The sequence below is a fragment of the Aspergillus ambiguus genome (assembly GCF_047715705.1).
Source record: "Aspergillus ambiguus strain CBS 117.58 unplaced genomic scaffold BDV59scaffold_7, whole genome shotgun sequence".
Classification (NCBI taxonomy): Eukaryota; Fungi; Ascomycota; class Eurotiomycetes; order Eurotiales; family Aspergillaceae; genus Aspergillus; species Aspergillus ambiguus.
In genome coordinates, this window is record NW_027395520.1 from 737,761 (window position 1) to 761,688 (window position 23,928).

At 55.6% G+C, this 23,928-nt stretch overlaps 8 protein-coding genes across 8 annotated transcripts; 4 read left to right on the top strand and 4 right to left on the bottom strand.

Annotated features, from left to right (window-relative positions):
- Positions 1-41: 41 nt before the first annotated feature.
- Positions 42-2,312, bottom strand: BDV59DRAFT_156370 (putative MFS monosaccharide transporter). Its single transcript, XM_073687452.1, has 6 exons — positions 1,647-2,312; positions 1,438-1,591; positions 992-1,383; positions 857-939; positions 567-795; positions 42-499 (listed from the first exon to the last, which is right to left on the bottom strand). Exons 1-6 carry the CDS (start codon positions 2,041-2,043, stop codon positions 87-89), a joined length of 1,668 nt encoding a protein of 555 aa, XP_073550307.1. The 5' UTR covers positions 2,044-2,312; the 3' UTR covers positions 42-86.
- A 1,664-nt stretch (positions 2,313-3,976) lies between these two features.
- Positions 3,977-6,205, top strand: BDV59DRAFT_174100 (dihydrolipoyl dehydrogenase). Its single transcript, XM_073689015.1, has 4 exons — positions 3,977-4,252; positions 4,419-4,498; positions 4,588-5,070; positions 5,136-6,205. Exons 1-4 carry the CDS (start codon positions 4,111-4,113, stop codon positions 5,973-5,975), a joined length of 1,545 nt encoding a protein of 514 aa, XP_073550308.1. The 5' UTR covers positions 3,977-4,110; the 3' UTR covers positions 5,976-6,205.
- Positions 6,206-7,059: 854 nt separating this feature from the next.
- BDV59DRAFT_174107 (phosphoribomutase PRM15) lies at positions 7,060-9,635 on the bottom strand. The gene is made up of 10 exons (XM_073689016.1): positions 9,600-9,635; positions 9,506-9,550; positions 9,373-9,451; positions 9,005-9,324; positions 8,931-8,949; positions 8,869-8,878; positions 8,641-8,821; positions 8,296-8,585; positions 7,571-8,247; positions 7,060-7,509 (listed from the first exon to the last, which is right to left on the bottom strand). The coding sequence occupies exons 1-10, from the start codon at positions 9,600-9,602 to the stop codon at positions 7,349-7,351; spliced, it is 1,785 nt and encodes a 594-aa protein (XP_073550309.1). The 5' UTR covers positions 9,603-9,635; the 3' UTR covers positions 7,060-7,348.
- Positions 9,636-9,769: 134 nt separating this feature from the next.
- BDV59DRAFT_174112 (fatty acid desaturase) lies at positions 9,770-11,801 on the top strand. Its single transcript, XM_073689017.1, has 2 exons — positions 9,770-10,018; positions 10,080-11,801. The coding sequence occupies exons 1-2, from the start codon at positions 9,831-9,833 to the stop codon at positions 11,542-11,544; spliced, it is 1,653 nt and encodes a 550-aa protein (XP_073550310.1). The 5' UTR covers positions 9,770-9,830; the 3' UTR covers positions 11,545-11,801.
- Positions 11,802-11,919: 118 nt separating this feature from the next.
- BDV59DRAFT_200182 (ASCC2 family CUE domain-containing protein) lies at positions 11,920-14,025 on the bottom strand (the record flags this gene model as incomplete). Its single annotated transcript, XM_073693523.1, has 1 exon — positions 11,920-14,025. One exon carries the CDS (start codon positions 14,023-14,025, stop codon positions 11,920-11,922), a length of 2,106 nt encoding a protein of 701 aa, XP_073550311.1.
- A 266-nt stretch (positions 14,026-14,291) lies between these two features.
- Positions 14,292-15,213, top strand: S10a (40S ribosomal protein uS10). The gene is made up of 4 exons (XM_073689018.1): positions 14,292-14,370; positions 14,445-14,524; positions 14,623-14,846; positions 14,911-15,213. Exons 2-4 carry the CDS (start codon positions 14,483-14,485, stop codon positions 14,993-14,995), a joined length of 351 nt encoding a protein of 116 aa, XP_073550312.1. The 5' UTR covers positions 14,292-14,370; positions 14,445-14,482; the 3' UTR covers positions 14,996-15,213.
- A 157-nt stretch (positions 15,214-15,370) lies between these two features.
- Positions 15,371-18,872, bottom strand: BDV59DRAFT_191940 (nuclear pore complex assembly-domain-containing protein; the record flags this gene model as incomplete). Its single annotated transcript, XM_073691973.1, has 7 exons — positions 15,371-16,814; positions 16,863-16,896; positions 17,084-17,173; positions 17,248-17,318; positions 17,794-18,365; positions 18,422-18,651; positions 18,719-18,872. The coding sequence occupies 7 exons, from the start codon at positions 18,870-18,872 to the stop codon at positions 15,371-15,373; spliced, it is 2,595 nt and encodes an 864-aa protein (XP_073550313.1).
- A 239-nt stretch (positions 18,873-19,111) lies between these two features.
- Positions 19,112-23,913, top strand: smc4 (condensin subunit SMC4). Its single transcript, XM_073689019.1, has 4 exons — positions 19,112-22,625; positions 22,680-23,432; positions 23,485-23,562; positions 23,612-23,913. The coding sequence occupies exons 1-4, from the start codon at positions 19,188-19,190 to the stop codon at positions 23,705-23,707; spliced, it is 4,365 nt and encodes a 1,454-aa protein (XP_073550314.1). The 5' UTR covers positions 19,112-19,187; the 3' UTR covers positions 23,708-23,913.
- The last annotated feature ends 15 nt before the right edge of the window (positions 23,914-23,928 follow it).

Below are 23,928 nucleotides of genomic sequence, written 5' to 3' on the forward strand. Positions count from 1 at the left end.
CAGTTACAGGGCCTTTATCAATGCGTTTCGTCCATATATGTCTCCATCTCCATCCCATAATGCCAACAACAACCCATACCCTCCAATCACTGGCTCGGATTCTCCGCATGCGACACAGCCAGCCCCAGCGGCTTCGCCGTCTCCACATCTAGCACGCTGTTCTTCCGGCTCGTCGCCTCCACGTACCCCGGGTTCTCGGCCTTCAGGCGCGCGAACTCGCGCTCCGCGTCCCACACCCACGGGCTGTCCGCCGCAAAGAGCAGGTCCATGTCCTCCAGCGTACGCTGGTTGCTCTCCGGGTACAGCGCCCACACCATCGGGATCGTGATCACGTTGCTGGCCGCGAACACGTACAGCGTCTTTTCGCCAATCGCGCTGAACATCACCGGGCAGAGGAGCGTCAACCAGCCGTTGCCGATGCTCCATCCCACCACGCCCCACGCGTTGCCGCGCGCGCGCACCGCGAGCGGGTAGATTTCTGCCGGGTAGATCCAGGGCACTGAGCCGGTTTTGGTTAGTTGGTTGGTCGTTTGGTTGGGGGGGGGGGGGACGGAGGGAGAAGGTACCTGTCAACCAGGTGGCGCCGAACACCGAGGTGAAGATGAAGACCATCGACGCGGCGGCCGCACCGAACGAGCTGGCGCGTGAAATATTACCGGCTGCGCGGGCGTCGATGGCGAGGCGCGAGAACCCGCCCGCGAGGAACATGGCGATGCCCTGGCCGACCGAGCCCCAGTAGAGAGTCCATCGGCGGCCGATGCGGTCGAGCGTGAAGACGCAGACGAGGGTTGCAAACTTGGGGGGGGAGTGGTTAGTTACGTTTGCATGTGCATGTTCGAATGGGCCAATGCCATACCATGTAGAATACGTTGTTCAAACCGCTGATCCACTGGCTCTTCATCGAATCAAACCCGGCAATGCTGAAGATAGTCGGGGCGTCTGTAGATAGACATCAGCATAGTTCGCGCCATACCAGAGAGAGGTTGCATACAGACTGTCACCCCCGCAATCCCAACCCATTCCTGCATGATCTGCAACCACACGACGAGCTGCACGCGACGTCCGATGTGCAGCTTGCCCGTCTTGTAGCCAAACAGCATGGCAAGATAGGAGGTGCTGTGGGTCATGGTTTTCTCAAGCTCCGCCACGCTGCAAATGTCCTGGAACTCGGCCTCCGCGCGGATGGCATCCTCGTCGCTGGATCCACGCAGGCGACCCAGGATATACCGGGCCTCCTGCTCGCGTCCGACCTTGACCAACCAACGGGGCGACTCGGGGAAGAACCACACCGCGGCGAACAGCACGATGAGGAAGATGATCTGGAAGGCGATGGGGAAGCGCCAGCGGAAGGCGGACGCGCCGTTGTCGATGAAGGATAATCCACTGCGAGGTTGTCAGGACGGTCATCGCTCGTTCCGGCGGATCCAGGGGACTTACAACTCCAGCCAGTAGGCCAGGACGACACCGAAGATGTTCAGGGTGAACTCGATGGCGATGAACTGGCCACGGGAGGTATGTTCGGCGGTCTCCGTGGCCCACACGGGCACAATAGCATTGAGGATGCCAGTGCCGATGCCGTTGATAAATCGCGCTGCGCGGCATCAGTAAGGGCTACTTGGGTTGAGATAGAACTCGGCTTGTCTTACCGCAAATCATCCAGTTGTGGTTCTGCGCGGAGCACTGCAATGCAGCACCCAGGATGCCCCAGACGGCGCCTGTAGCGATAGTCCTGATTCGGCCGATGCGGTCGCCGACCCAGCCTCCCAGCAGAGCACCACACAGGGTTCCAAGGTAGTATACCGATACGATGCCCCCTTGCAGCAGACTGTCCGTCACGACCGGCGTGTGCTGGCCGTCTTTCATCTCGGTGTAACCGAAGCCCATGAGGTCGATATAGTCCTTGGAGTTGTTGACTCCGGCCATCATGCCCTGGTCATATCCGAAGAAGAGAATCGACAGGGCAGCGACACAGTTGATACCGATGAGAAGTTTGCGCTTCTCCAATTTATGGACGATGTTCCACCGCGGGATCTGGTCACACATGGTGGCGGCGGGGTTGATACGTATGCTTGGAACAAGTCGATATAGTTAAGTGCCACCGCCTGATATCCGGGGACGCACAGATCGAAATCCACACAGGGAGAATGAGGAGAAGCCCGCGCGGGGAGACGGAGCCTTATAACATGACGAGCCGGCCATCGGCCGTGGGCCGTCGGTGGTGCATGGCGATCGGTCAGGCCGAGAAGACGATCGGGGCCGACACTAGCATTTCCTCAGTCCCTCGTGGAGAGACCAAAGGTCTAATTTGGTTACATCCCGGGTGGGATAAGGTAGAGGCAGGCCTAGGGTACCAAGGCACATGCAAAGCACTTGGAAGCATTTGGGGGTCCCCACTGCATCGGCCGATATGACTCGTCCATGGATCCCCGCTGGAGACGAAGAGAGGGAAAAATCTGGAGATTAGCAGACGCGAATTGGAGACCCCAGACCAGCCGGGCCACAGACTCCAGTCAAACTCGGTAGTCCGGGTTGTAGAGCAGATCCACACCGGCTCGCAGGACCGGGCCCCTTCGGCCGCAGGATGTCCAGTCAGTCGCTCGTGCATCCTCCGGGCATCAGGTACCGCTGGTTGGCTGGAGAATGGATCGGTCCGTCGGCTTCCAGCTGGTTATTGGCGGCCACATCTGCAGGAAGACATCCATCGCGTGGTCCCAGGGGGCGTCAAAGTGAACGATTTGAGACATATGGAATGGTCGCATTCCAGGGTACGCATGAGGTACAGTGGGGGCGTCCAACCGGAAAGTATCTGGGGATCACCGGTCGTTTAGTCTTTTCACGATTGCGTTTACCCCGTATAGTCTGGAGAGATTTTGTTGGAAGAGCCGGAAAGGGTCCGCTGACGGGCGTTCCAAAAACCTTGCCTACAGTTTATATAGAGTTCCCGGCATCATACGGCGATGTCGACCAACTTCTCGACCGAGATTGCTGGGACGCTTTCATTTCTGCATCATGTCCAACCACTACATGGATAGCATTCCTCCTGGGCTTTTGCGGAGAGGGAGGCGGAGAATGATTCAACCCCGTCTGTCGATCGTGGCTATCGCCCGATTACTCATCATGCATGCTTCCTCATCGAGAGGGAATCCTGATGGGTGATGGATTAAGCGATAACGCTATGTTGCTTGGCCGTGGTCCGGCTTTGGGTGTGGCGTTCCTCCCGCTGGCTGTGTCTATACACAACCGTGGCGCTTGGCAAAGGATGAAGCCGGAGGTTGCCTCTTGAGGGAATCCGAGAGAATTCGATTAGGCAAGAGAGAAGGATCTGATCAGGGCGTATGCTATTCCGCGTGACTACCGTAGTAGGAGCTCGGGGTCTGAATGAGCTGGGGGGATGTCTACTCCTTCATCCCGGACACTCTCGACCATATCGAGGTTTCTTTTCATCCGTTCCTTGGACTGTTCGCCGGTGAAGTCCGTCATGTGTTCTAGAATCCTTCATCCTCTGTCGGCCATGACAAGGTAACTCAGATTTCTCTTGATTGGACTTTGTCATGCCCGCCACCGAGTCAGGGATCGGACGCATTCATCGCATGAAGAACTCCTGTAGGAGTATTCTCAGGTGCTCTTATAGTCCGTGGGAGAGTCCCGTCCCGGCCTCCTGCTGTTACCCGCGGATATTCCCGGAAGTCCCCTGATGCGGTCAATACAGAGTCAATGGCTGGTCAGAGGAATCCAAGCCTCCCCAAAGACCACTCACCTCAGACATTCTTTCAAACACTGAGGCCACCGTCTGCAGACCTGCAAAAAGCTACTCCGATGAAGTTGCTTGTCGGCAATCACAACCGAAATGTCCCGAAGCGGACTAGACGCCCGGCTGATTACATACGCGGGTGTATCGATACCGTAATATTACCGTCATCTTTCCGCTCACCTCAGCAACTTCGAAAAGCTTCACCGTTTTCCTTTTCCTTCTTCTCCTCCTTCATCTCATCTCCCTCTTCCTCTCAATCCCTCCCACTCCCGCAATTACCTCCTCCCTCGTCGCTCTTCCTGGAGGATTCGGTCGCCCTCGTTTCGCTCTCCTAGTTCTCTCCCTTCGAGCTCTTCGCAATGTTCCGCACTCTCCTCCCCCGGGCCACGCCGCGGGCTGCCCTCCGCACTGCTCGTCCTCAACCCTCCCCCTCCAACTTCGTCGCTGCTCCTTCTCTCGCCCTCCTGGGACGCTCGAAACGCGGTTATGCGTCGGAATCCGGTACGTGTGTGTTGTTGGTCTTGATTTCCCCTTCGCCTCTTGCCGGGGAAAGCTTCCGGTGCTCCGGCCGGAACTCTCCAGCCTTCATTCCCCCCAGATGGCTTTCCTCGGGAAATTCTACCTCATCGCGAATCGACGGCTAACCAGGCGGAATTCGTCCGGGTAGGTGAGCATGACCTCGTGATCATTGGTGGTGGTGTCGCCGGTTACGTCGCTGCTATCAAGGCCGGTCAGGAAGGTCTCAAGGTGCGCTCCGATTTCCGCCTCCTCCCGATGCGACCTGGATCGGTCCAACCCGAGTCTCCCTGCTAACCCAACCCTTCGCCTCCCCACAGACTGCCTGTATCGAGAAGCGTGGCCGTCTTGGTGGCACTTGTCTGAACGTCGGCTGTATCCCCTCCAAGTCCCTGCTCAACAACTCCCACCTCTACCACCAGGTCCTCCATGACACGAAAAAGCGCGGTATCGAGGTCGGTGATGTCAAGCTCAACCTCGAGCAGATGATGAAGGCCAAGGATGACTCCGTTTCCGGTCTGACCAAGGGTATCGAGTTCCTTTTCAAGAAGAACGGTGTCGACTACGTCAAGGGTGCTGGTGCCTTTGTCGATGCCAACACCATCAAGGTTGACCTCCTTGACGGTGGTGAGCAGACCCTGCGCGGAAAGAACATCATCATCGCCACCGGTAGCGAGTCCACCCCCTTCCCCGGTCTGAACATCGATGAGAAGCGCATCATCACCAGCACTGGCGCCCTTGCCCTCCAGGAGGTTCCCAAGAAGATGGTCGTCATCGGCGGTGGTATCATTGGTCTGGAGATGGTGAGTGATTCCCCATTCAGAAGGCTGGAATCGCCCACCTGTTAACCACCCCCTTTCCCCGATAGGCCTCCGTGTGGTCCCGTCTCGGCTCTGAGGTCACCGTCGTCGAATTTCTCAACCAGATCGGCGGTCCCGGTATGGACGTCGACATCGCCAAGCAGACCCAGAAGCTTCTCCAGAAGCAGGGCATCAAGTTCAAGACCGGCACCAAGGTGACCAAGGGTGACGACAGCGGTGCTACCGTCTCCCTCTCCATTGAAGCCGCCAAGGGTGGCAAGGAGGATACCCTCGACGCTGATGTCGTCCTCGTTGCCATCGGTCGCCGCCCTTACACCGAGGGTCTCGGCCTGGAGAACGTCGGTGTCGAGAAGGACGAGCGCGGTCGTCTCGTGATCGACCAGGAGTACCGCACCAAGCTTCCCCACATCCGTGTCGTTGGTGACTGCACCTTCGGCCCCATGCTCGCTCACAAGGCCGAGGAGGAGGCCGTCGCCGCCATCGAGTACATCAAGAAGGGCTACGGCCACGTCAACTACGGCGCCATCCCCAGCGTCATGTACACCCACCCCGAAGTCGCCTGGGTTGGCCAGACCGAGGCCGACGTCAAGGCCGCCGGTATCAAGTACCGTGTCGGCACTTTCCCCTTCAGCGCCAACTCCCGTGCCAAGACCAACCTGGACACTGAGGGTCAGGTCAAGTTCGTTGCCGACGCCGAGACCGACCGTATTCTCGGTGTGCACATCATCGGCCCCAACGCCGGTGAGATGATCGCCGAGGCCACTCTCGCCGTCGAGTACGGTGCCTCCTGCGAGGACATTGCCCGGACGTGCCACGCCCACCCTACTCTGTCCGAGGCCTTCAAGGAGGCCGCCATGGCCACCTACTCCAAGGCCATCCACTTCTAATCTCATGATCTCATTACCCCCTCCGCCATCCTGTATCTTTGTCTCCGTCTAGCCTGGCTAGCGCCCCTGTAGCATTTGACCGATTTCGTTTCTTTTGTTGGCTGTGTTGAGTACTGAGGTTTTATGAATAAAAGATATTATTCTTATATCTGTCCTGTTCTATCCATGCATGTAACGGTGTAGCTGGGCTGGAACTGACCAACAGGGCCAAGTATCAATGATGTGAACAACAGTCCCTTCCATGTCCCACATCCACCACCATCAGCGGCGGTCCGTATGCACACCAGGCGTCTTCTTCCTTGCAAGAGCACTTGGTTCGATGGCGAGAGAACACCTTCCTAGTTTTATTCGCAGGCAGTGGTGTACATCGCAAGTACTGCACGTCATGATGCGACTCGTGCGCAAGTCTCTGGCGACTGTAGCTCTCGGAGCAACAGCTTGATGAGTAACTGCTACTCATTTCCGAGCACGAGTCGCAGGAACACTCGACGTCCAAAGACTTTCTCATGTAGGCCGCGCTCGACTGGTGATGGTGCGTATGTCGGCTGTGGCGGTGATAGTGATGCTTTCTCTTTTCGACCTTCTTTTCCGTGGCACAGGAACATGAATGACGGCTGTGTTCCTCCTTGGAAGATTCGCAGGTGCATTTCCGATGCTTGGTTTCTTTTAAACAGCAGTTTCGAGGAGCACTACACAGCGTGGGTGGATGTCAGGTTCATTCTGCCTTGCCTGCGCCAGGTTGCTAGAAGCTGTACATACATAGTGCATTTGCTGCATGTGCAGTGATTTGTCTTTCCGGATTTTTCGGTGGAATAATAGCAGTTATGCGAGGGGGATGAGCTGCAGCTGCAATCGCTATCCTCCGATGAATCGGAGCAGGGCGTGTGAACCTCCTCCCGGCGGGAGGGGCCGCGAGCTGGGGAGCTGTAGCTGTTTCCTTGGGCAATCTGATTGATGTGGACGTGCTGAGACAAACAGGGAGGATACGCAGTCATGGCTTCGGCTGGCTATTTTCTGGATCTGGGATGAGATCCTATTTGCGTCGTGGGTTCTCTACGGCAGGAATTATATATATAGATCTATTGACCAGACATATCTCTGTAGAATATCATTTTAATTTCTCGTGAGACCTTTTTAACGGTTGTCATGACTGTACAGCTGCTGTGCGACTTTACCGTAGGTAACCGAGTCTATCCGCTGACCCCCTGTTTCGTGCCAGGCCTCAGGGACGTGAGATGGAACGACCGGATCCCAATGGCCTTCTATTCCGTCCTGCATACTTTCGGATGCCTTGTCGGGCGACGACACCCTGCCCAGCTTGCATTCATGCACATATCACGGCAGACGGATCCGCGCGTGGTTCGGAAACTGAATCAGGGAAGCCTGAATACATGTCCGGAGGACGTCGGCATCTGTTTACTGTACGTCATTGACGGTGCAAAGGGCAGGACCCATTGTTCCAGAACCGCCAGGAAGGCGTCACAGACAGCGTCCACTGCCTGTTCCCGGGACGCGCCGCAGCTCTCAATGTAAACTAAAGAGCGGTCAGAACGGCACTATGCGCCAGGACCATATAAACAAAGACTTGTACTCACGCTTGACTTTTGGCTCAGTGCCCGAGGCACGAATGGTAAATCGCACATCACGGTCCAACCAGAGGGTCAACATCTGGCTGGAGCTATCTACTGGGAGGGTAGGTCTATGGTCCGCGGTGCCCGAGTCGTAGCCTTCGGTCATATCCCGCCACCGTGTGATCCTGAAGGAGCCCAGGGTTTTCTCGGTCCTGTACGGGCCATCCCGGATGGCGCGGAACAGCTTCATGGTGGTGTCCGGACTGGGCGAGCGGAAGTAGTTATTCAACGTTTCGAAGTGGCCGAACTCCTTGAACAGCTGCTGGAGTTTTGTATAGGGCGTGAGCCCCTGGGATTGCCAGTGGGCTTCCGCCGATAGGAACACCATGGCTGCGGAGATTCCGTCCTTGTCGTAGCATACGTCTGGGAACATGTAGCCGAGGGCTTCTTCGAATGCAAACGGGACGTAGTACCCTTGGTCTTCGAGGGTTCGAGCGATGTTTCCCATCCATTTGAACCCGGTCAGGGCTTCTTCGAAATGGATGCCTTTGGCTGCCGCCATCTTCTCTAGCATGCCGGTAGAGACGGCTGAATTGAGGACAGCGACGGGGGTGTTCTTCTTCTGGTTACCAATATGTTCGAAGAGATATGATGCTAGGAGAACACCGATGTGGTTTCCGGTGAACGTGAACCATGAGCCCCTGGGGATGGTTAGGATTGGACAGGATTTCATACATGTGGATACGTACTCGACTTTCTCTGCGGCGGAAAAGCGATCTGCGTCGGGATCGTGGGCAATGATCAAAGTGTTTCCTTCCCTATTGGCTGTCTGCATGGCAAGATCCAAAGCGCCCGCTTCTTCGGGGTTCGGAAATGACACGGTTGGGAAGTCTGGGTTTGGCTCGAGCTGTTCGTCTACGGGGGTGAGGTGGTTTATTCCCACGGACCGACAGAGGTCTGGAAAGACAAGCCCCCCCACACCATGCAGAGGAGTGTATGTGAACGGCCTTGGGGGCTTCCAGGCTGGGTTGGTGGATGCCTGCGCATGGGGTTAGTGTGTTTGGATGGACAGGATGCTGATGTGCGACACTGACAGCATATTTCCAGACGGCGTCGGTGTAGTGCGGTAGCACGTTCTGGTAGGCGTCTGCGTGGAGATAGTCTCCTGGCTGTAGGTCTTTCCATGCGTTGGGCCACGGAGCCAGGTTTTCTTCAATGGACTGGGCTATTTCCACGTCCATGGGGGTGTTGATCTGGGCGCCATTTTTGAAGTAACTGCGGTGGTCAGTAGGGTTCCAACGAAAGAGGGTGCTACTACAGACACTTTGTATCCTGTTGATGGGTGATTAGCGGATGAGGAGCTGGCTAGGAAGGTCATACGTACCATTGTCTTGAGCCGGGTTCTGCCAGGCATGTCGTCAGCTTCCAGACATCACTGAGTGGGTATGGACGACCTACATGGCTAGCAGTGATCATGATACCTGCAGCAGCACGTAGATGCGTTACACCAAAGGGGACTGTCGGAGTAACAGAAGAGACTGAATAGAACCATACAGGGATCTCCTGGGCAATAAAGGCATTAGCCGCTAAGGCAGCGAATCTGGCCGAGTTGTACCGGGCATCGTGGCCAATGACCACGCCGCCGGATGCACTGTCGCCATGCTTGACTTTAAGATACTTGGCTAAACCCTGTGAGGCCTGGATGACAGTCAGAGAATTCATGCAGGAGAACCCTGCGGCCATCCGACCACGGAGGCCTGCGGTTCCAAACTGGATTCCTGCATGGTGGTTAGTTGAGACTTGGGACAGGATGAGGCTGAAAGTACTCTTCTGGAGACGTTGGGATAGTTCCTCTATGGCCGATGAATCCCGTAGAGTCTGGATCTCTGACCGGGTCGTGGGATCCTATGCAGTTAGTATGTAGCGTCGGAGGTACGTAGGTATATATAGATGACGTACCTGGTCCCAAGCGAGCCATTGGTCGATAGAGGGAGAGAGGGCATCCTGACGGGTCAGAGAAAGGCCAAAATACGCAGCACGACGAGAGACATACCATATCGTATGATGAGGCCGTAGTCAGAGGAGTATGCGTAGATGGAGTGGAATGATCGGCGGGTGTTTCAGCCATGAATAATCCCCGCCTGACGGCCGCCGAATCGGGTTTAACCCCCACCGCACGAGACCCTCACGTTACTCTCCATCTTCTTCTCTTTCTCCTTCATACAATGTTCTCTCCTCCCACCACCACCACCTCCTCCTCCTCCTCATAACCCCCACCCCCAACATGGCTCCGGTCCGCAAGGATGCGCTCCTATCTCGTCGAGAGATCGAGGGCCAGATCGCGGAAGGTAAACACATCATCATCTATGACAACCGCGTCTTGAAAGTCGACGCCTTCATGCAGTTTCATCCCGGCGGTGAAAAACCCATGAAGCATATGGTCGGTAGAGACGCGACGGACGAGATCAATGCGTACGTCCCTTCTGCATCATCTCCCATAAGCGAGCCGAACTCTCACACTTTGTCAACACAGACTCCACTCCAGAGAAGCCCGCCAACGCATGTTGTCGTTTCAGATAGGTCGCATCCAGGGACCATGGTTGAATTTCCTCCCGCCCATCCAAGGCGGGAAATTCCGTCCCTACAGCCAAGAATATTGCTCGTCCGACGAGGACAGTTCAAGTCATGAGAACTCTCGTCCTCCGTCTCCCATCTTCGACACCCAGGATACAACGCCCGGTCTCCGCCGCCGCCGCAAGTCCAGTTCCACCGATACCTCGGTTTCCGTCACCCCGTCTGGCCAGGAATTTGAGCCAAAACCCTTCTTCCTGGATGCACGAACTCAAGAGGAGATCGTTTTCGACGTTGCCAAATACCCCTCTCTCGACACGGAGAACCAGGAGAACATCAAGCGCAAATACCGCGAGCTGGACGCGCGGATCCGTGACGAAGGTCTGTACCAGTGCAACTATTTCTCTTATTTCATCGAAGCCTGTCGATATACCCTTTTCGCCGCTTTGTCGTATTTCTTCCTTCGACTCGGATGGTATGGAGTGTCCGGTTTCTTCCTGGGATGCTTCTGGCACCAGCTGGTCTTCACCGCCCATGATGCTGGTCACATGGGTATCACCCATCATTTCCACGTAGACTCGGTGATCGGCATCATCATTGCCGACTACCTGGGCGGTCTGAGCCTGGGCTGGTGGAAGCGCAACCACAACGTCCATCATATCGTGACCAACGCCCCCGAACACGATCCCGATATCGAACACATGCCCTTCTTTGCCATCTCGCACCGCTTCCTCACCAACCTGCGCAGCACATACTATGAACGCATCATGTACCTCGATGCCGCCGCGAAGGTCCTGCTCAAATATCAGAACTACCTCTACTACCCCATCCTTCTGTTTGGGCGATTCAACCTGTACCGTCTCAGCTGGGAATACCTCCTTCTCGGCCAGGCGCCGAAGAAGGGACCTGCCTGGTGGCATCGCTGGTTCGAGATCGCCGGTCAGGTCTTCTTCTGGACGTGGTTCGGCTACGGTATCCTTTATTGCACCATCCCTAACTGGTCCGGTCGTCTGTCCTTCATTCTGATCTCTCACATGGTCACGGCCCCCCTCCATGTGCAGATCACGCTTTCTCACTTCGCCATGTCCACCGCAGATCTCGGCGTCCACGAGTCCTTCCCCCAGAAAATGCTCCGGACCACCATGGATGTCGACTGCCCCACATGGCTGGACTTCTTCCACGGTGGTCTGCAGTTCCAAGCGATCCATCACCTGTACCCCCGAATTCCCCGCCACAACCTGCGACGCACTCAGAAACTCGTGCTGGATTTCTGTCAGGATACTGGCATTCCCTATGCTATCTTCACGTTCTATGATGGCAACAAGGAAGTCATCTCGCGGCTAGGGGACGTCGCAAAGCAACTCCGTATTCTTGAAGAATGTCGGAAGTCGTGTGCCGAGCACGGCGTATTTTCGGACCACCACTAGACACTGTCTCCATATCATTCCGGTTGCGTGACATATCACGGAGCTTAAGGCTCCATCGTTGTATATAGTAATGCTGTGACCCATGCCTGTCTATGAGGGAGATGTTATTGAGATACTTCCTGTTTTATAATTTACGTCTTGGGACCCGCCATCTAGACAAGGAGCAGGATCCCGCCCTATCGTTATTAGTTAGAATAATAACCGTCTACATTTGTATATGATGGCATGCATGCTCAACTTTTAGTCTAAGCCCGAGGTTTCCCCGAGCACTATGCAAACACAACCGCTCTATAGGCCCATTGGAGATAGAGGCAGAGATGGAATATACATATCACGAACGTGCTCGTCATAACAGCATTATCATAACCAAACCAATCACCCAGCCATCCCCCCGGCTCGGGCGACCTTCTTCGCCCGCTGCTGTCGTCGATTATGATTAGCCCGACTCGCCTTATTCTCCTCCTTTTTCTGACGCGACGCGGCGGTGTTCTGCTCACCCGAGCCAGCCGCGCCGCCCCCTCTGCGTCCGCCGCCGGCGCCAGCGCCTCGTCGACCACCACGACCGCGTCCCCTCGCCGAGCCCCCACGGCCTCTGGTGCTAGAAGCCGAAGAAGGCCCGTCAGTGTCACTCTCCGACTCGTCCCCGTCCTTCTGCGCAGGCTTCCGATACGCCGTAGGCTTCAGCTCCGGCTGAGCGATGCCCCCCCCAGGCGCGGCGCCCGCGGACAACGCAAGCCGGCTCTCCAATCTAGAGCGGCGTTTCGGGTCGCGCGCCACCATGACCGCCCACCCTTCGATGGCTTCGTCGGTCATGCCGGTTTCCCGCTTCAGGGACGCACGGGGCTGCGAGCGCCGTGTGGCCGAGTCGCGCGCAAACAGCGCCGGGTTGGACTGGTACGTCTGAAAGAGGACCAGATCCATGTCCTGTGAGGAGGCGCCGCCCTTGCGGGCAGTGGCGTCGGCGTCGGCGTCGGCCGCGCTGGCCGTGACGCTGTCCACGGTGCCGCCGACATCAGCGACGTCGTAGGTGTCGTCGCGCTCGTCGTCGTCCGAGTCGAACGTCGCCAGCGCGGACAGGATCGCCGCCTTGTTAGTCGCGTGGTGGCTGCGGTCGGCGAGGATCGCGTCCGCGGTGAGGTCTTGCTTTGAGCGGCCAAAGTGCAGTTTGCCTTGGGGGTCGGTGCGGGAGAGCTCGGCCAGGTCGACGTCCTGATCGAAGATGTTTCGGCGCGTTGGGACGGGTTCTGGCGTTGATGGGGTTTCCGGCGGGGTTGGGTGCGGGAGCATGGGGTCGTGTTTGGCGGTGGATTGGGTCGTGGGGAGCTGTTCGGATTTGTCGAGTGTTTGGAGAGCGGCGGGGAGGGAGTCGTCGAGGAGGTGGGCGACGACGGTCTCCGGGTTGTCGTCGTAGAAGTCGAGGAGGCGGACCACGTAGCCGGAGCCAAGGTCTGGGAAGAGGTCCTGGACCTGGGTCACTAGGGACATCTTGTGGACGTGCATCTCCTCCGGGACGGGGAGGTCTGAGGCGCGGCCTTTGCCTTTGTCGGGCCTCGTCTTTTGCTTCTGGTACCGATGGTGGAAGGACTTGGAGTCAATCTGGTATGCCCGGAGGCTGGAGAGGAGATCTTGTGCGCGCTTCTGGGGATGGGCGGCGAGGTACCGATCCAGACGGCTGAGGAGGTCTGAGCTGCAGATGACATCCGACAAGAGGGTTGGTCCGCTGGTTGTCTTTGGCGTGCCTACCCCGGCCGTCGCCTTCAGACTGAACAGTTGGTCGAGGAGTAACGAGAGATTCGGGGTCGGTCCTTTCAGGAGAGATGTCAAGCCGACGTAGATGTTGGCCACGAGGACCCTCCGGAGATCTCCCCGCTGGTGCGTCTGGTACGCATCCGCGAAGGTATCGACGAAATCTGACCCGGCCATGAGCACCTGACCACAAGGCGGAAGCGTCGTTGCCAGTAGCGTCAGCAATCGGATGTCGGATACGAGCGTTGAGATGCTTGGGAGTTTCGGTAGCGACAGATGTTTAATGACAGCGGTCTTTGCCTTTTCCACGCTGGAGCTGATCGCCTCCTGATGTTTACTCCAGACATCGGATAGTAAATGCTTCATGGCAACACTGGACGGGTAACAACAGCACATGCTGCCCAGATACTTCCAGTCGAGGAGCTCTGGTGGTACTACAGGCGCATCTAGTAGGTAGCGCCTCGTGAGCAAGAAACAGAGCTTGCGCAGTGTTCGTGCTTTGGGGCCAGTGACGTCGGAGAGCTCCTGGGCAGCCAACTGGTAATAGAAAGATGCCAGGAAGGGGCCGACAGATTCATCTTTGAGGGCGAGATTCGCGAACACGGTGTCGGACGCCTCTATGCGCATGCCCAGGAGTAAGGTCCATGCCTCTGTATAGAGCTCCCATTCCGGGGCGGGAATGGACCGCTGGATGTCTGCAGGCGGGACGGGAGCCAGATGGGGAAAACTCGCCATGACCGGGGGTCAGCAGCAGGGGCGACGAAGCTATACAGAGGACGAGAAGAGAGACATCAATCGTCATCATCGACGAAGTAAAGTTGATTTCCTAAACGAGATCCCGCGGGGGGCCGCTAGCCGCAAGAGGGCTAGCGTGTGCATCAGACGCTGACTCAGCTATGTGGCACTGTGCACGCCCGATCGGGACTAGTGCGCGGGTAGCGAGCGCCAAGCGTGACGAAACCCACAAGAAACGAAAAAAATAGACTCGACGTCGCTTATCACTTTCTCTTCCTCAACGGCCATCATCACCTTACCGAACCCCGAAGTTCAGGTCTTGATTGGCAACTAGCCTCGTCTGCGGTATGTTCCTATTCACGCGACGCCTTTACGGAGTGTTTCCCAGTCGAATCCACCGCTAATCCTCCGGTCTGCAGCATTCAATCCCACCGGTCTCACCACCAACTCAGTCAAGATGTCTTTCCAGAAGCCCGAGAAGGATTTCGGCGAGGGCCCTGTACGTTTCTCCGTCGATGTGTCCGTCCCAATGCGTGCAACTATGCGACACAGAGACACACCGTGGTCGATAACAACCAGTACTAATCCCCTCTGCAGAAGGTCCACAAGATCCGTATCACCCTCACCTCCCGCAAGGTCGCCTCCCTCGAGAAGGTCTGCTCGGAGCTGATCGACCGTGCCCGCTCCAAGTCCCTCCAGGTCAAGGGCCCCGTCCGTCTGCCCACCAAGACCCTGCACATCTCCACCCGTAAGACCCCCAACGGTGAGGGTTCCAAGACCTGGGACAAGTACGAGATGCGCATCCACAAGCGTCTCATCGAGTATGTTTAGCCCTCCTTCGTTGGTTGCCGACTCCTGAGAGAACCCCCGCTGACAGCGTTTTAGCCTCCTCGCCCCCACCGAGACCGTCAAGCAGATCATCATCAACATCGAGGCTGGTGTTGAGGTTGAGGTTACCATCGCTGCCTAAACGGACTACTCGCCAAGGTTGTAGTTCGGTGCCGGAGGGTAATTCGGTTTGCCCTTCGTCACGGCGGCGGCGCCGACGATGTGCTCGTCTGGCCATGTGGTAGATGCTTTACTTCAAGGCTCATGTCAGGCCCACGTCGATACCCGTTTAAGCCTGGTATAAAAATGAAAAACATCAAAAACAGATAATTTTGTTTCTCTCCGTAGAGATCTGGTAGTACCTGATGTAATAGGTTCATTGACCAAATGAAGAGTAATGTCTGACCTAAATGCCGCCCAATGTACCTAGCGCCTCGAACCTCGGAACTCGCTTAAATATATACTCAACAGACCCAACATAGAACATCCGTAGAAAGAGGACAACGATACACCAATCTTAAAAGTCGAAACTGACCCATTCCGTCTTCGGTGGTACGCTGGGGATGACGCCATCTTTGAAATACCCGTTCTTCACAAAGAATTCGTATTGCTCGGTGACCTCAGCTGTGTAGGCCTCGGGCTTCGCTTGCGCGTCCCTGAGACTCACCGCGTCCGGCGGTCCATCGGGGAAGAAGATCCGCACGTAGGTCTGGCGGTCCTGGGGGTGGAGGTAGCAAGCTGCATTGTCAATGTATTTCACGGGCTGTCCCTTCCACATCGATAGCCTCTTCGTGAGCGGATCTCGAACCGTCTGGCCATTCAAGGGCGGGGTTGGTTGGAGCTGGTTCGGATCTTGCACCTTGATGATAGGCGGAGGACCCGTGCCGGGAGTTGCAGTCGGGGCGGTTTGCTGTTGTGGCTGTTGTGCGGGTTGACCGAACCCGCTGGCCGGCTGACCGAAAGGTGACGGCGCAGGCTGTTGCTGCGCAGGCTGTTGTTGGGCCGCAGCCGCGAACGGACTTGCGGCCGTGGACGACTGTCCAAACGGCTGGGCCGGTTGTTGCGGCTGACCAAACGGCGATGCTGTTTGTGATGGCTGACCAAATCCGCTCGGCTGGGAGCTCGATGGCTGGCCGAACCCAGATGCGGCCGGTTGTTGTGCAGCGGCTGCCTGGGCAAAGGGAGATGCGGCAGATGCTGATGTACCGAACCCACTGCCGGCTTGAGCGAACGGACTTGAAGCGGCGGCGGGTTTCCCGAACGGCGTGGACGCTGGGGTTGAAGGCTGGCCAAATGAGGGCTGACCGAAGGCGGGCTGACCGAAACCCGACTGTCCGAACGCTGGTTTCCCAAAAGAGGATTGACCACCTAGTCCCGAAGGATTACCAAACGCGGAGCCTTGACCTAGCGTACTTGGTTGTCCAAAGCTTGAACTCTGGCCTAGGGCGGACGGTTGTCCGAATGCTGATGGTTGTCCAAATCCTGAGGGTTTTCCGAAAGCCGGCTGGGCGCCTACGCCTGACGGCTGGCCAAATGCCGCAGGCTGAGCGCTAGCAGCAGGCTGTCCAAAGGCAGAAGGCTGTCCAAATGATGATGAAGGTTGTTGTTGGCCTGCAGCAGGGCCAGTTCTGCCCTCTGTGATGTCGATGCGGTTTGGATGTTCGTTAATCCCGTCGACAACGTACTTCACGGCATTGTCGAGGTCATTCAAGATAACGTCCATTTGCTTCAAGGACTCCGCATAGAGTGCCTGAGCTTCTTGGACTGCCTGTTCGGCATTTCCGGCGGCGGCGGCTTCGTAGTGACGCAAGCGCAATTCTTCATAGCTTTGTTCCCGTTGCGGACCCCCAAACAGTTGTCTGGGGGCATTTCGTCCCGGTCCATACGCGGAGAAGATCCATTCTGGTCGGCCTTTTCCAGCAGTTAGATCGGCTTTTATATCCGCCGTCGTCACTCCGAAACTGCCGTTGCGTTAGCATGGAAATCTATTTTAGAGCAATACCACTTACTTTTGCGCTTGTTGGTCTTGGGACGAGACACGTCCTTCTCAGCGGTTAGCATGCTGTATGAAAATAGCAATTGCGCTGAAGTGAGGTGAATAGGACAACAATAAGGGATCAACACTCAGACATGTGTTCATATCCGGGCATCCAGTTCATAACGCAAGATATGAACACGACAGTGATACTCTTTGATGGGGTATAACGCAATATAAAGGCAAAGAACATACCCATCAGAGACCCACCACCTCCAGAGAGCACGCCGAAACGGTTCCCCGAGGCCGCAGTTGTTCGGCCAGGATGTTCAAATTTGCAGGAGTCTAGACAAGAGTCAGTCGGGCATCCATGGCGAGTCTGCAAGATTCCGGAATCAGGCGATATTTAGCACACTCACCTCCATATCTACACCGGTTTTGTTGATAGAATTTGCAGACGACCATCTCGTCTGCCTTCGGAGTAGGTTTTCTTCAGCGAACGTGGTGGATAAGAGTGCGCCGGTGATCACAACACCAGAGTCTTCGAGTCCAGAGTACCGCACTCAGAACATTGCCTGAACTCGAGATGGCGAAGAGTAAAGCTGCACCGTTCGCGATGGAGGTATACAGCGAGAAACAATCGTGGTTGGTGGTTGCGACGCGGTGATACGATGGAAGGAGAGGAAGTTGTTCCGGTGACAATACATTTCACGGACTGCCCACCGTTTCTGTTCCTCTTCCCCTCCAGGGGCGTATCAGCATTACACCTATACTGACGGCCTCCAGTCTACAGCAAGGCACCTACATGGATACCTGGGTACAATGCATCCATTTATTACGGTATCTTATCCTACGATACGAATGAAAAAAATATTAGAAAGAAGATCAATTCCAAGACAATATGTCAAATCCCCAACTCCATTCTCCAACCGCTTTTCCATGGCAAACTTTTCAACATGCATCACGATCGCCCCTCAGCATGCGAAGGATATAGCTTTTCCGTGTGGTTCATGCTCTCCTTGAGGACATCCCAGTTGACTCCATCGATCCTGGTCCCACCTAATGACTCCAGGTTGGTGGACAGTCCGTTTAGCTTGCCGGCAGCCAGACGGCGCATCATGACCGTATCCTTGGAGCCGTGAAGAGATTTCGCGCTACCATGGAGAAGCGCATCTTCAAACCATTCCTCCTCCTGGTCATCCAGCGGGAGACCGATCAGCTCCATGGCCCGTTTGCTGCGCAGCTGTCCAGCCTCGGTTGCAAGAACGAATTCGATCAGGCGTGTGAGGTAGCTGCGACGGAGGGATTGGTCGTGATTACGAGTGAAGTAAAACGCCTCGGTGACACTGGCGCGGCAAAGCGTGTCGAAAAATGCCTTCTGGACTTTGTCGGTGGCTAGCGGGGGGCTGACCGTGAGGTAGTAGGCCATCACGAGGCTGTCGTCGTGTTTGGGAAGATGAGGCAGGGTGAGCACGTAGAGGATTTCGTCAGGAAAAGTGGGAATGATCGAGGGCTCGGTCAAATACTCGATAGCGCGCTACCAAGAAGCACAGGTCAGTAATCGTCGCACCTGCGAGGGAGTTCGCAACGCACCCGGAACTCTAGCCGGTCCAAGTTCCACAGGCCTTCGATGAACAACCGGTATTTCTCCGGCAGATGGCATCGTCGCGAGAAGAGCGTGGCCGAATCGCCGTGGCCGCGACAATCCTTCAGGATGTAGTAGATCAAGGCTTGCTTGTGGTGGATATCCAATGGAGATGTGACGATCTGGTGGACGAGGATGCGGAGATCTGCATTCGACCGTGGGGGGTAGAGCTTCGTAACTAGACAGTCGCAATGTGTCAGCCTTGCATGGAGCTCCCTCGTCTGCTCAAACGAGCCATAGCATACCGCTTTTGACGCCGGCAAACCCCAACAACCGATCGACGAAGAGGTGGTTCTCCAGCGCGCGACGGTGGGACAAGATCTGCTCAACGGCCCTGCCATCGTAGGAGAAGTTCTTGTTGAAGGAGAAGATCGTGTTGAAATCATCCCAGGAGGCCATGGTGAAGAGCGCGTGGGCTGGCTGTCGCAGTTGAAGCGGCTCAACGTCGTCTGGATTCTCGATATTGATAGGATGCCGCCATGCAAACAATGCATACGCGCGCTGACTCAGTCAGGCGGTGAGCCATGCCCGACGCGGATTGGATGTTGTGGCAGAAAAACAAGGCCTTTCCTGTTCGGGCCGCAAAGTAAACAATCCTCCCACTTTCGTTCTCTCCGCTTCATTCAACCTCCATTTATCATCCACCCACCCGCTTTCGCATCCGCCCTCCGTCGTCCATGCCGCAACCCATCTTCCCTTGAACCACCTGGCATTATGTCTTCAATCGCGAGAGGCAGACCGTCCAGGCGGTCTGTCCCCCGACGGAGTTACGTCCTCGAGGAGACGACCTCGGAAGAGGAGGACCCCGGAAACGTGACCCCCACGGCCTCCCATCACGACGATGATGACGATGACGATGAAGAGGAGGAATACACCCCGGTGCCACAGAAAGTCAGCAAGTCTAGGAGAGTCTCCCGCAAGCGCGAATCGTCCGAGGCACCGACCCCCAGTACCGCGCAACCCGTTCGCAAGAGAGGGAAGTCAAGCCCGTCCGAGTCGGCAGAAATATCGCAAATTACCTCCGAGCCCCCTGAAAATGACGAGAACAATGACCTTGTCGAACCCGCCGAAGAAACCCCCGTCGCACCCACTGAAGAACCTGAGTCGCCTTCCCAGCATGCTGCTCGCAAAAGAAAAAGTATGCCTCATCCACGCAAGAGTCGTGGCTCCCTTACGCCTCGTCCCGAACAGTCCTCACTCCCAACTCCAGAGCCCTCCACCTCGCCATCGCCACCACCGTCTCCATCATCGCGGTCCCAGAGACACAGTGTGGCCCCGCTCGCCGACATCACCGATTCGGCAGTGAATCAGACCCCGTCGAAACCCGCCGAGGAACCTAGATCCCAGGTTTCGATCATCAATCCCAACACTACGGTGCTGGAGAAGCCGATGGATATCATGATGAAATCCCGCGCACTGGCGCCTCCCCCACCGGAGGAGCCTGCCGGTCCCAAAAGCCGTCTGATGATCACCACCTTAGTTCTGATGAATTTCAAGAGTTACGCAGGCAAGCAGGTCGTCGGTCCCTTTCACGCGTCCTTTTCCTCCGTCGTCGGCCCGAACGGTTCCGGAAAGTCGAACGTGATCGATGCGCTGCTGTTTGTGTTCGGATTCCGGGCCAGCAAGATGCGACAAGGGAAGATATCTGCACTGATCCATAATTCTGCTAACCACCCCAATCTTCCCTTCTGTGAAGTGGAGGTCCACTTCCAGGAGATCATTGATCTGCCGGGTGGAGAGCACGAAATCGTACCAGATTCCCAACTGATTATTTCTCGCAAGGCGTTTAAGAACAACACCAGCAAGTACTACATGAACGGCAAGGAAACGAATTTTACCGCGGTGACGTCCCTCCTGCGCGAACGTGGCATCGATCTCGACCACAAACGGTTCCTGATCCTTCAGGGTGAAGTCGAATCTATTGCGCAGATGAAGGCCAAGGCTGCCAACGAACACGAAGACGGGCTTTTGGAGTATCTCGAAGATATCATCGGAACTTCCAAATATAAGACTCCTATCGAGGAGGCCGCGACGGAACTCGAAACCCTGAATGACGTTTGTGTGGAGAAGAATAACCGCGTGCAGCACGTTGAGAAGGAGAAGACATCGCTAGAGGACAAGAAAAACAAAGCTCTCGCTTATATCCGTGATGAGAATGAGTTGACTCAGAAACAGTCCGCGCTCTATCAGATTTATATCGACGAGTGTGCCGACAACATCCGAGTCACCGAGGAGGCCATCCTGCAGATGCAGGAGCTCCTGAATCTCGAGCTGGAGAAGCACGAAGGTAACGAGTCTGGCATTAAGGAGCTTGAAAAGGCCTACAAACGGGGTATGAAGGAGTACGAGAGCATGGAGAAGGAAATGCAAGGCTTGATGAAGGAGATGGCCAAGTACGACAAGGAATCTGTCAAGTTCGAGGAGAAGAAGAAGTTCCTGGTCAACAAGCAGAAAAAGCTGGAAAAATCCATGCAAGCAGCCCGCCTTGCTGCCTCTGAGTGTGAGAGTCTCGTGGAGAAGCATTCCTACGACATCGAGAAGAAGACCAAAGAGATCGCAGAACTGGAGGCCGAGATGCAAACGGAAGAGTCTGAACTGTCCAAGATTCGTGAGAGCCTGAAGGGCAAGACTCAAGGTCTCTCTGACCAAATCACTGCGAAGCAGAAGTCCCTGGAGCCGTGGGATGAGAAGATCAACAAGAAGGTCTCGGCCGTGGCAGTGGCACAGAGTGAGCTTGACATCCTTCGAGAAAGAAGCAATGCTGGCGCCGTGTTGCTTGAGGAAGCACAGTCAAAGGTTTCGTCCATCGAGGAAACTTTGGCCGCGAAAGAGGGTGACCTGGAAGAACGCAAGGCGCAAAAGGATACACTTGAGGGGGAGGTTGCAAAGCTGAAGCATGACCTTACGAAGTATTCCCAACGCGAGCCTGAGGTTCGAGCTCATGTCTCGAGTGCTCGCCAAAAGGCCGACGAGGCAAGGGCCAGCCTGGCGAACACTCAGAACCGCGGCAGTGTCTTGTCCGGGCTTATGCGCCTCCGCGAATCGGGCCGTATCGATGGGTTCCATGGCCGCCTCGGAAACTTGGGTACCATTGATGAGAAGTACGATGTCGCAATCTCGACAGCTTGCCCTGCTCTGGACAATATGGTGGTAGACACCGTGGAGGTTGGTCAACAGTGTATTGACTACTTGCGCAAGAACAACCTTGGACGTGCCAACTTCATCCTCTTGGATCGACTTCCGAAACGCGACATGTCTCAGCTGTTTACCCCGGAAAGTGTGCCGCGTCTCTTCGATCTCGTTAAGCCGAAAGATCCCAAATTCGCACCGGCTTTCTACAGTGTGATGCAGAATACACTGGTTGCGAAGGACTTGGAGCAAGCCAACCGCATTGCTTATGGCGCGAGAAGATGGAGGGTCGTGACCCTTGACGGCCAGCTCATCGACACCTCCGGTACCATGAGCGGTGGTGGCACGCGTGTTGCGCGCGGTGGAATGTCTTCCAAGCAGGTCGCCGATGTGAGTCGCGAGCAAGTCACCAAGATTGAGGGTGACCTCGAAGAGACGGAACGGAAGTATCAAGCGTTCCAGGAGAAGCAGCGTCACATCGAGGCTACGATGCGCGAGAAGACCGAAGAGATCCCTCGTGTCGAGACCAAGATCCAAAAGATCCTCATTGAAATTGAGAGTGGCAACCGCAGTCTTGCAGATGCCCAAAGGCGAGTTAAGGAGCTAAGCGCTGCGCACAAGCCATCCAAGGCTGATGCCAGTCAAGCTGAGAATCTCGAACAGCAAATCGCCTCTTTGGAGGAAGAAATCGAGAGTCTCCGGGAGCAGCGAGGAGAGATTGAAGAGGAGATCCAATCACTCCAGAACAAGATCATGGAAGTGGGCGGTGTACGACTTCGAAGCCAGAAAGCCAGGGTCGATGGTCTTAAGGAGCAGATAAGTCTTCTCGCCGATGAGATTTCCAATGCCGAAGTTGGAAAGTCTAAGAACGAGAAGCTTATCACCAAGCACAAGAACGCCCGCGAGGACGCTGAGAAGGAGCTTGAGCATGTCGCAGAGGAGCTTGAACGCTTGGATGAGGACGTCTCCAACCAGGCTAGCGACGCGTCGGGATGGAAGCAGAAGGTGGAAGAAGCGCAAGAGGTAAGGACTATAGTTAGGTTTGACATATTGGCATCGCACTGACAGATGGTCCAGGGTCTTGAAACAAAGAAGGGTGATCTTAAGTCGCTCAAGGCTGAGCTCGATGAAAAGGTGGCCGAGCTAAACGAAACCCGAGCAACGGAGATTGAGATGCGCAATAAGCTCGAGGAAAACCAGAAAGCCTTGGCCGAGAACGAGAAGCGGCGGCGTTACTGGAACGAGAAGCTTTCCAAATTGGAATTGCAGAACGTCAGCGATCTCGGTGACGAACAGCAGCAGATGGAGCTTCAGACCTTCACCAAGGACGAACTGTCGGAAATGAACAAGGAGTCTCTGAAGGCAGTCATCGCGGCCCTTGAAGAGAAAACGCAGAATTCCTCCGTCGATCTTTCGGTCATTGAAGAATACCGCCGAAGGTCTGCTGAACACGAAGCTCGCTCAGCCGATTTGGCGTCAGCCCTCGAATCCCGTGATAGTGCCAAGGCTCGCCTGGACGGTCTGCGATCCGCTCGCTTGAACGGATTTATGGAAGGGTTTGGTATTATCTCCCTCCGCTTGAAAGAAATGTACCAAATGATCACAATGGGTGGTAACGCCGAACTCGAGCTGGTCGACTCGCTCGACCCGTTCTCGGAGGGAATCTTGTTTTCTGTGATGCCCCCTAAAAAGAGTTGGAAGAACATCGGAAACCTGTCCGGTGGAGAGAAGACTCTCTCTAGCTTGGCGTTGGTCTTTGCTCTGCATCATTACAAGCCCACGCCGCTGTATGTTATGGACGAGATTGATGCAGCGTTGGACTTCCGAAACGTGAGTAACTTCGGGTCCAGTGCAAAGGTACAGAGTGGCTAATGGGTTACAGGTTTCCATTGTGGCTTCATACATCAAAGAGCGGACGAAGAACGCGCAGTTCATTGTTATCTCTCTCCGCAACAACATGGTACGTGGTATGCTGCTGTTATGGTAAAGCTCGCACTAACATGCTGCAGTTTGAACTTGCTTCTCGCCTCGTCGGTGTTTACAAGGTAAACCACATGACGAAGAGTGTTACGATTGAGAACAAGGACTACATTACGGGACGATGATGTAGATGCATGATTATGTCTTCGTTATTTCATGGTTACGGCCGGCATGGGTGGGCATTGTTATTTGCGATTGAACTTTGGACGTACAATGTTCGATGATACCGTTGATTCTGGACAGTTTTGCGTATGATCTTTGATAGCTGCTGCTTTCTCCAATTCTTGTAGTACATATTTCTTGCCAATTAATCACGTTGCAGACATCCCAATGGCTAGCTCACGGC